Source organism: Myotis davidii, unplaced genomic scaffold (assembly GCF_000327345.1).
Source record: "Myotis davidii unplaced genomic scaffold, ASM32734v1 scaffold17, whole genome shotgun sequence".
NCBI lineage: Eukaryota > Metazoa > Chordata > Mammalia > Chiroptera > Vespertilionidae > Myotis > Myotis davidii.
Window position 1 is genome coordinate 4793548 of NW_006288624.1, and position 17474 is coordinate 4811021.

At 36.8% G+C, this 17474-nt stretch overlaps 1 protein-coding gene across 2 annotated transcripts in view; it reads right to left on the reverse strand.

Annotated features, from left to right (window-relative positions):
• MPP5 (membrane protein, palmitoylated 5) overlaps positions 1–17474 on the reverse strand; it is a 64203-nt gene that overhangs the window by 31244 nt on the left and 15485 nt on the right. For both annotated transcript variants that reach the window (XM_006760781.2, XM_006760780.2), the window contains exons 3-7: positions 10578–10786; positions 6297–6374; positions 5379–5525; positions 4055–4216; positions 2489–2566 (exon numbers count right to left, since the gene is read on the reverse strand). In XM_006760781.2, the coding sequence (XP_006760844.1) occupies positions 2489–2566; positions 4055–4216; positions 5379–5525; positions 6297–6374; positions 10578–10786 (674 nt within the window). The remainder of the gene's footprint in view (positions 1–2488; positions 2567–4054; positions 4217–5378; positions 5526–6296; positions 6375–10577; positions 10787–17474) is intronic.

A 17474-nucleotide genomic window follows, 5' to 3' on the forward strand; every position in this document is an offset into this window, starting at 1 on the left:
CCAGCTGAACAAAATTGGTTTTTAGGGGTGGAACACTTGATTAAACCTGTTGTTTTTAATAATCATAAAAGAGGTTGAGAAGATGATTAAGCATGTACTATATAAAAATCATGTGTAGGTTCCACTTGTACTTTGCCTTATCTTTATAGAACCAGATAATCCCAGACTTCTTCAGAAATAAAAGATTGAAAGTGCTCTGTTCATTTTTTTAATAAACCCTAGTAAAAAAAAATTACTCAAGAAAACAATTATAAATCCGCTATGGTATTTACCCAAGAGAAGTCAAATTTATGTCTACATAAACACTTGTGTACAGATGCCCATAGCATCATCTATAATAATAAAAGCCTAATATGCTAAGTGTCTGGTCGTCCGTTCAACCAATCAAAGTGTAATAATGCTAATGATACGCTAAGACCTCTCAACTGCTGGCTATGATGTGCACTGACCACCAGGGGACAGTCGACCAGTTGCTATGATGTGCACTGACCACCAAGGGGCAGAGGCTCCAACTGGTAGATTAGCTTGCTGCTGGGGACCAGCCCCCTCCTGCGATCCCTCCCCGGCTGGCCAACCTCCTGTGTCCCTCCCTAGCCCCGAATGTGCACTGGTGGGGTCCATCAGCCTAGCCTGCGTCCTCCTGCAATCTGGGACCCCTCAGGGAATGTTGGAGAGCTGGTTTCAGCCCTATCCTGCTCAACGCAGGAGCTACCCCTGGTGGTCAGTAAGCTCCCACAGGGGGAGTGCCCCTCAGCCAGAAGCCAGGCTCAAGGCTGACAAGCACAGCGGCGGTGGCAGGAGCCTCTCCCGCCTCTGCGGCAATGCTAAGGATGTCCGACTGCCCCGAGTAGCGGGCCTAAGCCGTCAGTCAGACATCCCCCAATGGCTCCCGGACTGCGAGAGGGCGCAGGCTGGGCTGAGGGACTCCCTCAACACCCCAGTGCATGAATCTCGTGCACCGGGCCTCTAGTTATAAATAATGTTACTGTGATCACTCAAGTACAAGTTTGTGTTAGATATATGTTTTCAATTCTCTTGGATATATACCTAGGAATGGAACTGTTGGATCACACAGTAAGAAAGTCTGTCTTTTAATATAGCTAGTTGAGTAAATGTTAAACAATGCTCATTCTAAAATACAAGTGTACAAGCACTTCTTCCCCCTACACTGATATATTTAAGTTAAATAAACCCACCTATAATAACAGAAAAAGACAAAGATGTTACAAGTCACAAAAATTCTAAAAGACATTTTATGAGTTTACTCACTAAAATATTGATATTTCATATTTATCTAAATACAATCTAGTGAATTTCCTTGTTTTTATTTGAGTGCAAGAAATATTTAAGGTAACACTTCTGATATCCAAAATAATCACACCTATGGTATAAGTGTTTGTGTGGGCGTAAGTTTTAATGAACTGAAAACTTATGTCCACAGAAAAACCTGCACAAGAATGTTTATAGCAATGATATTTATAAGGACCAAAAACTTGGAAGCAACCAAGATGTCTTTCAGTTGGCGAATGGATAAACTGTTGTATATCTTAGACAACAGAATAGTATTCAGTGCTAAAAAGAAATGAGCTATCAAGCTATAAGGAGACACGAAGGAAACTTAAACGTTTATCACTAATGAAAATACCAACCTGAAATGGCCAACTATATGACATTCCAACTATAAGACATTCTGGAAAAGGCAAAACTATAGAGACCAGTGGTTGCCATGGTTGGAAAGAGGAATTGATGAATAGACAGAGCAGAGGATTTTTAGGTCAGGGAAACTTCTATACGATACAATGGTGAGTGAATCCATGGAATTACACATTTGTCAAAACCCACAGAATGTACACCACCCAAAGCGAATCATTATAAACTACTAGAGGCCCAGTGTACGAATTTATGCACGGGTGGGGTCTCTTGGCCTGGCTGGAGATGGAGGCCTATTGCGGGGCCGGCCGGCCGGCCAGGGGGAGAGACCCTGGAAGGTTGGCCAACCGGCCCCACATCGGGGCCGATAGGGCAGGAGGGGGTGGGGAAGGCCTCTGGAGGTTGGCAGTGAGAGTACACTGACCACAGGTGGAGGGGGCAGCTCCTGTAATAAGCATCTGCCCCCTGGTGGTCAGTGCGGCCATAGCAACCAGTCGACAGGTCACTTAGGCTTTTATATTTATTTATATATCTGTATCTATGTGTGTGTGTGTGTGTGTGTGTGTGTGTATGTATGTATGTATGTATATATATATATATGAACTCTGAGTAATAATGGAACCATTAAATCATTGATGTAACAAATGTATCATTCTGGTACAGGACAATGATAATGGGGAGATTATGCATATGTGTGGATAAGAAGTATGTGAAACTGAACTTTTTCCTGCATTTTGCTATGAACCTAAAACTACTCTAAAAAATAAACTTTATTAATCTAGAAAAAAGTAAACCATAGCCATCAGACAATAAATAATGAACAACAAAAACCACTTACTACAGTTTCCTTGGCAGGAGGAGGCTTGATCTGTTGACTGGGGATCAGAACAAATGTCAAAGTACCATGCATATCAGACTGTAATAGAGAGATTAGGTAATTCTTAAAATCCATATTTATGAAAGTCATTTCATGATCTTATGATCAATATTCCCTACAGTGGACTATTCTGGAACCCCTAGGAGACTTAAAAAAAAAATCAGTAAAGATAAATCCCATTTTGTCAGGAAGCAGAAATTATGCCTTTCATAGACTCCACTATAGTAGAGCTAGCCAGTAATAAGGCATTCTGTAATTCTGGCACACTGGGCAAAGGCATTTAGAGTTTAAGTCTTGGGTTTTGATCTTCTACTTAGTGTAAGTTTAGGAAGATTCCCCAGTGAAGGGTTGGACATACCAAAGTGCTGTAATAATTCTGGGTTACCTACTCTGATATACATAAATTTTAATACAGTAGAAATTGAAATAGTAATTGTGACACGGATAAGAAAAGTGATACAAATATTCTCACTTCCCAGATGCTTTGTCTCTGTCATCCATTCTATTTTTAATTTTATAGTCTTATTGCTAGGTTCACTATTATTTCCCAGTACACCCACTAACTATTGTTCAGATACTTCCAGTTTAGACAATAGAACAATAATCATATTTTCTGGTCCTGAGATAGCAGGAAGCAGTGCTCAAACCAGAGATAGCAGCCAATAAAACAAAGGCTAAAAACAATGATCACTTGCACTTTGCTCTCCCAAAGCAATAAATGGGGTTCAGTGAAAATAAGGACATAAGGATGTTTTCTAGATTTGTCAGCAGACATCAGCAGATAGGAGAGATTCTTTTGTAGCAATTGATGTTAAGTCAATAAGAATATAAATCTGATTTGTGGGGATATATACAGTGATCAGAAATTGCTCTCAAAAGCTGTTTATAAACGGCTTCTTGATTATACAAGCACTCTCTAATAGAACTTTTTATGATCATATAAATATTCTATATCTATACCATAATATGAGAGCCATTAGCTACATACTGTTCTTATCTAGAATACAGTTGTTAGGAATGAGAAACTCAATTTTAATTGTTACTTAGTTTAAATCAAAATAGCTAGCACATGTAACTATTGGACAATGTAGATGTACACCACTGCTATTACCTAACATTACTAAGAAAATAACAATTAATTGTAGATCATAAACAAAATGAATATAAATATCATGAAGGCATGGGCTTTGCTTTGTTACTGTTTCTCTAGCAGCTGGCCCATAGTAGGCACTTAAATAAATATATGTTGAATGGATTAATGAGATATATTAGTGACTTCAGAGGTAAATAAAATATACCTGATATTAACAAAGCTCAAAATAAAGACAATATCAGTAGTACCAATGCAAAAATAAAACTCTACTAATAAATATTGTAAAAATATCATGTGAAAATTAGGCTACAAATTATCTAGTCCTCTTAGCAATTATTTTTAAAATACTTTAAAATGTTTTATTCTTTAGTCTAATAACAAAAAATCCAACTTTCAAAAACCTACCAAATATTCGTCTACCTGTGTCAACTTACCAACAAGTCAAAAACCTCATTTACATCTTTCCCCCGAATTTCAATGCCATTAATCTCCAGAACTTCATCTCCTTCATGTAAAAGACCACTTTTCTCTGCAGCACCCCCTTTTACTATCCGACTAATGATGACAGAATCCATTTCGTTACGAACTGTAGCACCCTAAAAAATTCAACATCCAATTTTAAAATAAAAATGCAACTTTTTGGTTAAAGATTTCTTCATTTTTTAATTCTTATTCTTTTTCTATTCAATAATACTACCCTTCAGTTATCTTGAGGAAGAAATTGACTTACAGAGCTAGAGTAATTAAGATAATTGGGTTACTATTTAGGTGACCATTTTCCTTACATTTTCTGCTGCAGAAACATTGCATTCAATAAAATTTTAAAAATCAAGCAGGCTTTTGAAGCATACAACAGAAAAATGCACTTGCTTAAAAATCACCTGAAGACTTGTTCTCTATATGTTGGATGCTATTCAAAATGGTTATACTATATTTAGGTGTAATTCGAGAATATGACATATCTATAAAAGTTCTTTTTTAAAATTTAAAATATGATGGGGAATGAAAACTATTCTGGTTACTATACAAATGTTAAATATTATAGCTACATCCAATTCACATTAAAATATATTAAACATTAATATTACACAAATGAGGAACACAATTAAACATACATATTCAAAAATGGAGATAGAAAATACAGAAAAAAAGCTTCAAAGTAGACAGAGTTTTAAGATTTTTACCCTAAATTTTCCCAATTTTTTTTTCTAGTGGGGAAAAAAACTAAGTTACATAAACTGCCCATAAAATACAGTCTGTATTTATGAATCCCACTATTCAAAACACAATTTGAGATCAGGATTCTTGAAAATAAAGGAAAGAAAATTAAGGCAATAATAGCAGACTAAGAAGAGATTGAAAAAAGTTTTACCTGAAAAAACTATAAAACAAATATTAACATAATAAATACACACTTTTAAGTATATGTGAAGTATATATACGTAATTATGTGTCAACAGATTTTAATTGAATTAAAAGATGAGATTTTTTTTAAATTAGGAGAATAATAAAGCAGGTTACTTATCCCTTTGTACCTCAACAATTATTTCACAAGCTACTATTTTCATCAAATTAGGGGTGAGAAAGATGAACACATTTTTCTCTGAAAAAGGAGTATGAGAAAGAACATAAAATAATTTCAACAAATTTATCTCAAAAGAGAAAAACTACCAGAAGCATAAAGAGGTCTTTAACTGTCTGCTATAAAAAAGATCCCTGCGTAGAAAGGATCTCAGATCAGATTCATGGAATACTTACCAATGGAATATCTCGAGCCTTTTCTATACGAACTATTTTTACAGTTTCTCCTCCGTACTGGCCAACGCTTTCATAAACTCTCTCAACTGTAATGGGCTCTAGCTGCATTTCCTGCTCAGCAACCTTATCATGGGCCAGTAAAAGTGCCTGTTTCAAAAAAAAATCCATAGTATTCTGATCATTAAACCTTTAAAATAAATACTATAATTAATGATATATTCAGATTTGTTTTAAAACCTTCCAATGAGGTACAAATGCAACCTTGTATCTTTCAAGCTAGTAACAATTAAAGATGTGTGAGGGTCCTGGTCGGTCTGGCTCAGTGGATAGAGCATAAGCCTGTGGACGAAAGGGTCCCAGGTTCGATTCTGGTCAGGGCACATAACTTGGTTGCAGGCTGCTTCCCGGCCTGGGCCCTGGTCAGGGCTCCTGCAGGAGGCAACCAATAGATGTGTTTCTCTCACATCGATGTTTCTGTCTTTCCCTCTCTCTTCCACTCTCCCTGAAAATTAATGGAAAAATATCCTCGGGTGAGGATTAACAACAACAAAAGTAATAATAAAAAGATATGTTAGGTGCAACAGGCATACTCTGGGATAGGTTCTGAAAGTCTGAAGTGCTTATTATACTGCAAAAAAACAAAGTCAATTCAAAGGCCCAAAACCATAGATAATTTAAATTTATGGGGGGGTGGGGATAGGGAAGAATTTTTTTTAAAGAATAAGTTGTTTCAAAACTAATGTTTATTTTAAATATGAAAATATATAATCCAACAATAATTATTTCATAGTGGGAGTTGTAAATAACTAAACAGCCTATCAATAATATTTGAAGTCTCTTCTAGCCCTAAGGGACTGATTCAGAGAGACTTAGAAGTTGGAAAAACCACATATACATAATGCTCTATACATTTTCTACCTGAATATGTGGAGCATTCAGCAAAGCAGTTAGTTCTTGTCCTTCCTTCTGGTGGATTGACTTCAAAACAATTTGTACCTAAGGAACAAAAAGAAAGATGAATTCTTCCTAGGGTACAGAAAATATCACCAGCACCTATACATGTATTTTTAAAAAGATACAATTTAAAGTTGTAAAAAATTACTTATAAGAAAGGCACTAAAAAGAGTTATTAGAAAAAAATTATTTTTTCTCACAGTTTTTAATCTTGTTATCATGGTTAACAATAACATTATTTAAAAAGACAACACTAGATAGGATTTTGGTATTTATGCATACAAATGAACTATTTTCTTGTAAATTTCTCCTAACATACTATAAAACAGATTAATAATTACACAGCGGAAGAAAAACTAAGTTATCTTGATATTTTATAGTTTTTAATCATGTTTATGCAACTATATTTTAAATCACAGATGACACTTTCAAGGGTTACAGACTAACAAGATCAATTTATGTAAGAGTAGTGCAGCAATCACCATATTATAGTAAATTACATTTAAAAATTTCCCACTGTGAAGCAGTTCTTAAATTCCTAGGGTAAACTCCATTTGACTATGATGAATTTTTTAGTCTTTGTTTCCTCATCTGTAGAATGACAGCTACCATTTGAAGGTTCTCAAAAGATGGAGATAATCCATATAAACTAAGCACATAATAAAGTATTATTTAATGTATTTTGATCTATGAGTTATTGATATTTTAAGGTTTCTACATTAATATTCAGAAACTGGATTGGCCTCTACTTGGTGAGTGTGGTCAATGTACAGTGATTTATAAAACTGTCTAGGTCATTACTATCTAGGGCAGGGGTCCTCAAACTACGGCCTGCCGAAAACATTTATCCGGCCCGCCGGGTGTTTTTGCCGCCGCTGCCTGTCCTGCTTAGCAGCCTACTCGTCCCAGGACCGCAGTGCGCATGTGTGGAATGTCTGAGGGACAGTGAACTGGCCCTCTGTTTAAAAAGTTTGAGGAACTCTGATCTAGGGTCATTATATCCTAGTACATATAATGAATTGGAAAATAGTCTATCTTTATGTGTCAAAAAAATTTATTTAACATTAGAATTATATGCTCCTGAATGTTTTGATAGACCTTGTACATAAAACCATTCAGGCCTGGTAGATATTTTTGGGGGTGGATTTCTGATTTTCAATTTTATCTATAGCTACTGGTCTACTTTTTTTGGCTAGCATTTCTTACATCACTTTTGACAATTTATATTTTTTTAGAAAACCACCCATCTGATAGCTCTTCCACATTTAGTAAGAAAACTATATGCTATAGTTTTTAATCTTCTGTGTCTGTATTCATGCGCCTTTATTCATTCCTAATGTTACTGATATATTTTTCTTCATCTAACTTATCAAAAGTTTCTCCATTTTTTTGTAATTTTCAAAAAACCAGCTTCTAATGTTCAATCTATTGTTCTTTCCACTAAAATAATTCAATATCTTTCTTCTGCTTTAGTTTATTTTTTAATCTTTAATCACATAAGCTGTTACGTTCAGTTCATTTATTTCCACTTTTTCTTCTATAATAAATATTTATAGGTACAAACTTTGCTCTGTGGATTACTTTCCCCCAAAGATTATACTATGTATATTCTCATTGTCAATGCCTCTTTCATTCCTTTTCTATTTCCAAATCTCTATTACACATAAAAAAGTAATTTGCAATAATGCAAAGTGCCTTCTAACCTATTTTATAAGTCTGTAGCTCTGGAGGTCCTACCCTTTCCCCCACTCCATTTTTTGTCTTGTGTCTGGATTTCATGAAATAAATTTACTTGATGGGCTTCCAGAATGGTTAGTGTTTTTTTTAATTTGAATTGTATTTTATTGATATCAGAGAAAGGAAGAGGGAGAGATAGAAACATCAACGATGAGAATCACTGCACACCCCTTACTAGGGATCAAGCCTGCAACCCAGGAATACAACCCAGGCATGTGCCCTGACCAGGAATCCAACCATGACTTCCTGGTTCATAGGTCGACATTCAACCACTGAGCCACACCAGCTGGGCCACAATTAGTTTTTATGTCAAAATGTCCACCCCCCACCAAGATGGGAGATGGCTTATTTATATCTTTGTAAAACCTTCAATTAAAAGCTGTTTGCAGAACACATTAAACACTGAGCACAACAAACAGTGGAAACTAGACCTCTCACTGTACATGAAAATTGAATTATTTTCAAACTTCTACACAGGTTTTATAGAGGAATAACTTCAAAATACAGTCATTCACCACTTGATAACTTCTGAGAAGTGAGTCATTAGGCAATTTCATCATGCTATCATCATAGAATGTACTCACACAAATCTAGATGGTATAGCCTACTACACATCTAGGCTATGGGGTAGCCAATTGCTCTTAGACTACAAATGTGTACAGCATGTTACTATACTAAACACTATAGGCAACTATAACACAATGGTATTCTTTTTTTTTTAAATATATTTTATTGATTTTTTACAGAGAGGGAGGGAGAGAGATAGAGAGTTAGAAACATCGATGAGAGAGAAACATCGATCAGCTGCCTCCTGCACATCTCCCACTGGGAGATGTACCCGCAAACAGGTACATCCCCTTGACCAAAATCGAACCTGGGACCTTTCAGTCCGCAGGCTGACGCTCTATCCACTGAGCCAAACCGGTTTCGGCCAGTGGTATTCTTTTATATGACAGGCAGTGCAGGTTTATTTACACCAGCATCACCACAAACATGCGAGTAATGTGTTGTGTTAGGATGCCTGCAACTCTGTTATAATCTTATGGAACCACTGTCATATGTGTGGTTTGTTACTGACTGAAATGTCATTATGCAGCACAAGACTGTATCTACTAGTAACAAATCTTAGAAGTTCTCCTATATCATAAAAGGCTAATATTCAAATTGTCCCCTCAACCTGGAGTTTGACCAGGGTGCGGGGCTGGCTGGCCAACCGCCCGCAGCCCCTCCCACTAGCTGGCCCCATCCCTGAACACCCCCCACCCCTGATTGGAGGCAAGGCCAGCCGGACCCCAACTGTGCACAAATTCATGGGCCTCTAGTCCTATGTAATAAAAGGGTAAAATGCAAATGGACCCTAACAGTGGAATGACTGGCCGCTATGATGCGCACTGACCACCAGAAGGCAGATGCTCAACACAGGAGCTGCCCCCTGGTGGTTAGTGCACTTCCATTGGGGGAGCTCTGCTCAGTCACAAGCTGGGCTGAGGGCTACGAATGCAGCAGCAGTGGCGGGAATCTCTCCTGCCTCCTCGGGGCCGTGGGCTGCAAGAGGTCTCAGGAACCCCCCAAGTGCACAAATTTTCGTGTACTGGGCCTCTAGAATATTTGTAATACCAGCTTATCAGATATAATTTTTATCTCATTGGTATTCATTTACCTCAGTTTATGATGTATATGCTTAAAATAAAACTATACTAAGCCCTAGCCAGTCTGGCTCAGTGGATAGAGCATCTGCCTGTGGACCGAAGGGTCTGGGGTTCGATTCCAGTCAAGGGCACATGCCTGGGTTGCGGGCTCGATTCCTAATAGGAGGCATGCAGCAGGCAGCCAATCATGATTCTCTATCATCATCAATGTTTCTATCTCTCTCCCTCTCCCTTCTTCTCTGAAATCAATAAAAATATATTTAAAAAAAATTATACAAAAAGCATTAAAAAACTTTCCCCTTTAGTAACATAGAAAAATACTTCTCTTACCATGCAAATATATAATTTTGTATACAAAACAAACTCTCTTCTTTAGTGAAGCAGAGTTCTGACTCTGAAATAAGTATAGCCCTAGCTGGACTTGCTCAGTGAATAGAGTGGCAGCCCACGGACAGAAGGATCCTGGGTTTGATTCTAGTCAAAGGCATATACCTTGGTTGCAGGCTTGATCCCTGGCCCTGGTCAGGGGTGTGTATGGGAAGCAACCAGTCGATGTGTCCCTCTCACATTAATGTTTCTCTATCTCTCCCCCTCCATTCCACTCTTTCTAAAAAAATTAATGGAAAATATCCTCGGGTGAGAATTAACAACCACAAAAATAGAAATAAGCATATATATTTTCCAGGATAAAATGTACTTAGAAAATATTTCCTAACACAATAAATTATTCTTATGTGATTAGTAGTAATTAATTCAAACAAGTTTTATATTCACACCAGTATTTTCTAATAATACTACCTTATTATGGCTAACAATTACTTTGTTATATATATGTCAATAATATCTTTAAAATACATACCTCTTGTGCAAGATCTTGTGCATTGGAGATAAGAGGAAACGGAGGACTGGCCTTGCTCATGTGTACTGTGACAGCGTTGTGTATTTTAAATGCATTCTGGAAATCTTTATTTTGTACAAGTTGTAAAAGTAGTGAAATATCCTCCTGGCTCTGAGAATCTACCAAAGTATGTTGGATATGTTTAAGTGAAGAAAATAAGTCTTCCACTTCTAGGAGGAAAAGGAATCAAAAAATTAATTTTTTGTCTTAATTCAACATTTAAGATAAAATTTCTTGAACCATAACAATTTGCATTTTCAAAAAGAACAAAACTTGCATATATACTTGAGAGTCAAATCACTGCCATTTTACTGATTTTAAGTAATACTCTTTAAAATTATATAACAGATTAGAATAAAAGTTTTTGAAAGTGTTTTAAATATAAAACTAATACATACTACATAAATAAATGAGGGGAGGAATATAGAAATGAAAAATTAATTAAAAATCACCAATAGTCCTATCACCTAGAAACAACCTTTATTTTAACCATCTTACAACATTTCCTTTTTTCATTTAACAGTACATTTTGTTTTCTCAAATCACCAGTCTTTAAAAACATTACATATAATGGCTGTGTGATATTTTATTACATGGCTAAATCATGATTTATAATAACCATTATACTAAAGTTGATCATTCAGGTCGCTTCCAATTTTTTGCTACTATAAGTTAAAATAAGCACTTCAGTACATAATGATCATTGTTGCATAAAAATTTGTCTGAGATTCTGAAGTTTCCTTAAAATAAGTTCTAGAAATAGAATTTTAAAATAAGATTGACATTTTAAAAACCAAACGGCTTTTCAGGGAGATTTTACTAATTTATATCCCACTAGAAATATTTTTGCCAATATTCAACAATATACCATTTTAAGAAATCTTCAATTTCTTTAATAAGAAAGTTAAAGTTTATTCATATTTACCAGGTACTTCTTTTGTGATCCATAAAACTCTTATGACCACGAATCTCTGAAAATTACACTGAAAGTTATGGCATATGTGTGTGTGTGCGCAAACTTGTTACTGGGCATATGTAGCACATGCATTTTTCTGGGAGTTATCCCAAAATGTTTAGAACCAGAAGTCATCTCTTCCCTGCCCCTAAACAGGCAGATGTGTACATCTGTGTGTACACTATGTCAATTCATTGGAAATGGTTTTCTAATTTTTCCTCTTGTCTGCTTTTACTGTAGAAGTTTTCAACTCTTATGTATTAAGAATGATCTACCTTTTCCAGCATGATTTCTTTCACTGTTTCTATGCTTATAAACAAACTCCTTTCCCTAGGTCAGTGGCTGGCAAGCCACGGCTCGTAAGCCACGTGCGGCTCTTTGGCCCCTTGAGTGTGGCTCTTCCACAAAATACCACGTGTGGACGCGCATGTACAGTGCGACTGAAACTTCGTGGCCCATGCGCAGAAGTCAGTTTTCGGCCTGGGCGAGTCTATTTTGAAGTGGCATTAGAAGAAGTGGGGGGTGTCGGTCGGTTGGGCGATGGGAGACGGCGCAGGTGGGCCGCGGGATATGCAGCGCGGGGGAGGCGCCAACTATCAATAGTACTTAACCTATATAGGTAGGTTAATAACAATGTACCTACCTATATAGTTTAAGTTTAAACAATTTGGCTCTTAAAAGAAATTTCAATCGTTGTACTGTTGATATTTGGCTCTGCTGACTAATGAGTTTGCCTACCACTGCCCTAGGTCATCCAATATTTACCTACATTTCTTCTAGCTTCTTGTGGCTTCTATTTCATAATAAACTTTAATCCATCTGAAATCTTTTTGATAGAGCTTTGAGGGGAAATTTTAACTTCATTTCTTTTCTGGTTAACACTTATTCTAATACCATTATTATTTTTTTAAATAATCCTTCCTTTTCTAATTTAAGTTGCTACCAAATTCTTACATATATTAGGGTCTGTTTTAGTCCACTGGTCTATCAGAATCACAATGTCTTATTAAAGTAGCACTGCAGTCTTTGCTCATATTGATATGACAAGTACTTGCTCATTTTTTCAAAATATCTTGACTATTTAATTTACAGAATAATTTTTTCAAGGTATCTCCCACTGTCTCTTTCCTATTCGTTCCAAAAGAAAAATCCTATTGCGATTTTGACTGATACTAAAACTGTAAATGAATCTGAGAAAAACTCAGTATCACAGTAGATACTATTTATCTTATGCGCTGGATTTTTAAGTTTTTTGTTAGTTTTCTTTATATGTAAGACTTTCAAAAATCATTGAATCTTGTACATTTATCTTGTACACCACTACTTAAAGTAGTTAAATTTTTTATAGATTTGAATAATTCTCCAGTTGATTCTTGATATTCCCTCTCTCCAATGAAAACAGGTTTACTCCCCCTTATAAAAGAAAATACATGTTCTTTATTAACTTAATGCAGCAAAAAAGGGGGGAAAATTAGAGTCAAATTGCCATTAGAATAACCTACGAAGTTGTGACTCAGTGCTAAATAAAACTTGTTAAATAATCAGAATTTAACTATAACTTTCTATCTACAAGAGTAGACAGAATATGGATAGTGGAAATTGGTATATTTTGGTCAAATCGTACAAACTATCAGCTTTATGATAATAAGTTCTGAGATCTAATGTACGGCATGGTGCCTACAGTCAATATTGTATTGCATACTTAAAATTTACTGAGTAGCTCTTAAGCATTTTCACACACATACACAAAAGGAAACTGTGAGGTGATAGAAGTGTTAATTAACTGTAAATATTTCACAATGTATACAGCAAATTCCCACACTGTACACTTTAGATATACAAAATTTTGTTGATTATAATAATAAAAGTATAATAAGCTAATTAGACTGGACAGCTGAATGACCTTCTGGACGTCATGCCAGATGAAGCCGCGGTGGCGGGGGGGCGAGGCAGAGGCGGTTAGGGGTGATCAGGGAGGCAGGCGAGCAGTTAGGGGCAATCAGGCAGACAGGCAGAGTAGTTAGGGGCGATCAGGCAGTCAGACAAAGGCGGTGAGGGGCGATCAGGGAGGCAGGCAAGTGGTTATGGGTGATCAGGCAGGCAGGCAAGCAGTTAGGGGAGATCAGGCAGGCAGAGTGGTTAGGGGCAATAAAGCAGGCAGGCAGGTGAGCAGTTAGGAGCCAGTGGTCCTGGATTGCGAGAGGGATGTCTGACTGCCATTTCAAACTGGCAGTTGGACATCCCCCGAGGGGTCCCGGATTGCGAGAGCATGCAGGCCGGACTGAGGGACCCCCCCTCCCACCCCGTGCACAAATTTTGTACACCAGGCTGCTAGTACTTCAAAAAAGCTGGAGGGAGGAGTGGGAGAAAGAATATGGAACGTCAGATTCCATGAAATTGAAAGAGTTTAATACAGAATTGCCTAAGAGTATAGAGAATTTCCTCAGAGTACAAAGAATTCAATAGCCTTAAAGTATCTTTAGATCAAAATAGTAAAATATTTAAATATCTTAAAAGAAAAAAAATTACAAACCAACAAAATAGGCTACAATCTTGAGTACTAACGACTTTCCTGAGTGGATAATGGGATTCCTGTTTAAATTTTTAGTAAATCTTTAAAGGGGCTCAGCCTGGTTGTCAGGGCAATGAAAAAAATCAGGAGATTCAGATCTCAGCATTGACTGAAATCAATAAGCAACTTTAGTCAGTCCAGAAAGTAACCATCTCCCTATTGTGTCTCTTCAACTCTCCGGATATTTACATTTTTAAAGGCAAGAGAACTTGTGAATCTCTCCTGTGTACTAATGCCATCCACTTAGTCACTAACATTATAAAATAACCAGAGGCCCGGTGCATGAAAATTGTGTATTCATGGGGGTCCCTCAGTCTGGCCTGTGCCCTCTTGCAGTCCGGGCACCCTCAGGGGATGTCTAACTTATGGCTTAGGCCCGCTCCCACGGAGTGGCAGCTGGACATCTTTAGCACTGCCGCAGAGGCGGGAGAGGCTCCTGCCACTGCCGCTGTGCTTGCCAGCCATGAGCCCGGCTTCTGGCTGAGCAGCACTCCTCATGTGTTGAGCATCTGCCCCCTGGTGGTCAGTGTTTGTCATAGCAACCAGTTGTTCTGCCATTCAGTCAATTAGCATATTAACCTTTTATTATATAGGACTAGAGGCCCAGTGCACAAAAATTTGTGCAACTGGGGGAGAGGGGGGCATCCCTCAGCCCGGCCTGTGCCCTCTTGCAGTCTGGGGCCCCTCAGGGGATGACCACCTGCTGGCTTAGGCCCGCTCCCCTGGGGATTGGGCCTAAGATGGCAATCAGACATCCCTCTGGCAGCCCGGCAGCCCTCAGGGGATGTCTACTTGCTAGCGGGGAGCAGGCCTAAACTGCATTCGGACATCCTTAGCGCTGCTGAGGAGGCAGGAGAGGCTCCCACCACCACTGCTGAACTGGCAGCCATCAGCCTGGCTAGCGGCTGAGGAGAGCTCGCGCTGTGGGAGCTCGCTGACAACCAGGGGACAGCTCCTGCATTGAGCATCTGCCCCCTGGTGGTCAGTGTGTGTCATAGTGACCAGTCATTCCCAGTCTTTCTGCTGTTAGGGTCAATTTGCATATTACCCTTTTATTATATAGGATTATCTGCAGTTCTGCTTTTCAGCTATAACTACTGGTATCATTTAATTATACTATGTAACCTTTCAGACTTTTTAAAAAAATGCTGACTTAACCATACAGGTCAAATTATGAATGTTTTGCAATGAGTTTTCCAAATTCTTTAGAATAAATTCCTAGGATAAAATTACTGATCAGATAATAAAAGCATTTATAACTTTGATACATATTGCCAATCTACCTTCCAAATTTGTATTTATAGTCCTATCAGCACTATACTTGAGTTTCTGTTTCTACAAATAAAAACCAAATTCAGGATTATAAATCTTTTCAGTTTTGATGATCTGGTTAGGAAAAATATATATACTTATTTGCCTAAGAATGAGGGTGAATATATTTTCACAAAGTTAATAGTCATCTATATTTCTTCTTGCATTCTTTTTCTGCGTTTGCCCATTTTTCTACTAGAGCTTTGTTTCTTTTTTCCCTTAATGACTGAAATTACACTGATTTTATAAAATGCCTGCAGTCTTAAGCAGCACATACTGAATGTAATTTTATCATTTTTGCTATGTTAGAACAATGTATTTAATCAAGGATATTAATGAGAATTAGTAAGGAAATTTACAGAGATGTTGGTCCTGAGTTCTACCTCAAACATAATCATACACACACACACACACACACACACACACACACACACACCTTTCTGGTTAAGAACCATTGCTTTAAAGGCTTTTTTAACATCAGTTATTGTAGAATTTTAAGACATGATATACTTGGGATTCAATAAAGTACTCAAAACTATTTTCTTCTATACTAAGTAACTTTGATTGCTATATTGAGTTTTTGTGTCTGCTTTTAATAGTTACTCTATTTTTTCTTGATAACTGCTTCCTTTTGTTACCCTCTTCTTGCTTCTCTTATAAACACAGCATATGATATTCACATGTAGAATATTTTAAGTATAAATAATATACTGTAGTCATTAGCCAGCAAGAAAAACTAGGGAAAGTAAGGTAGGGTAACCAAACTAGAAATGGCTTAATGGGAGATACAACTTGAGATCAGTGATCTTACCAGGTGATCGGTTAATAGTTGAGTCACTACTCAATTGGAAAATGGGACATTTTGTGGTTAGTCCCAAAGAAATGACAGCTTTAAAGTTCTAAGAAATTAACAGGCTTTTCATGTTGATAGGAACTGAGGTAAAAAATATAGTTTCCAGAAACAGATGAAATCTCATCAATTTCTTCATATTGTCTTCATACTGAATAGTACTAAAGCCATACAGACCACCTAGGATAGTTTAAAATCCAGAAAAAAAATCTCAGGGTCAAACTGGAAATGTTTTCCACTCAGGTCAGGGACTAAGATAAGATAGGAATAGGACAGCTATAAAGCAGAAGACTACAACTGAATCCCAAAAAGGCTGATGACCTAGTACATATTAATGGTGTCTAGGGGAACATAAGGACCATGCCAATGCTAGAAATATCAATAAATTTAACTGGGCTTAAGGTTCAAGATTTTTATGTTAGCATTAAAACCAATTTAAACTTGTTAACTATTCTTTAGAAGTTCACTCACCTGTATTAAGTCCTATTCACATTTTTGTTCTTTAATTAGTAAAAACTGTTTTCACTGAAATTCTCTTTTCTTAGGAGTTGCTTCCAGACTTATGTCAATCAATGTTGACAGACTAAGTTAAAAACACTTGCACTAAAGTTCAGTTTTACAAGTATCACCAACCATTGCTGAAAAACTACAAATGTCTATTTGTCCCGAATCACGTAGATGTAGAATGCAATACTATATGCATATACATTTTATGTAATCCTCATACAATCCTCAAAAACTTTTACCAATAAAAATAAAAATGAAAGACATCAGAACCTGAGACATAAGGTAATTCAGCTTCAGATCAATTCTCTACAGATGAAAATTATGTCATATATAAAAATGTTACTTGGATCAAGAATTCATATCTTCAATTTCTAAGGGAGTGCCTTTTCTGCTATGCTAAGGGAATAATAAAAGACAAACATTTTTTGCAGGTTCTAGGGATTGATTGTGATCGGTTTATCTGTTTTAGAAAAGCTGTCCTGAGATGTCTTTTCACCCAATACAGCAGCATGTAATGGACACTAACAAGTATTTAGAAAAGCTTACACATTCTAGTTATATTACCGTGAATCTGTAGGAGAAATTTCCTCTAGTTAACTATGCTTGTTCATGTTTCCATACATAATGCATATCTTAATTATTTTATATACTTTTTATAATATT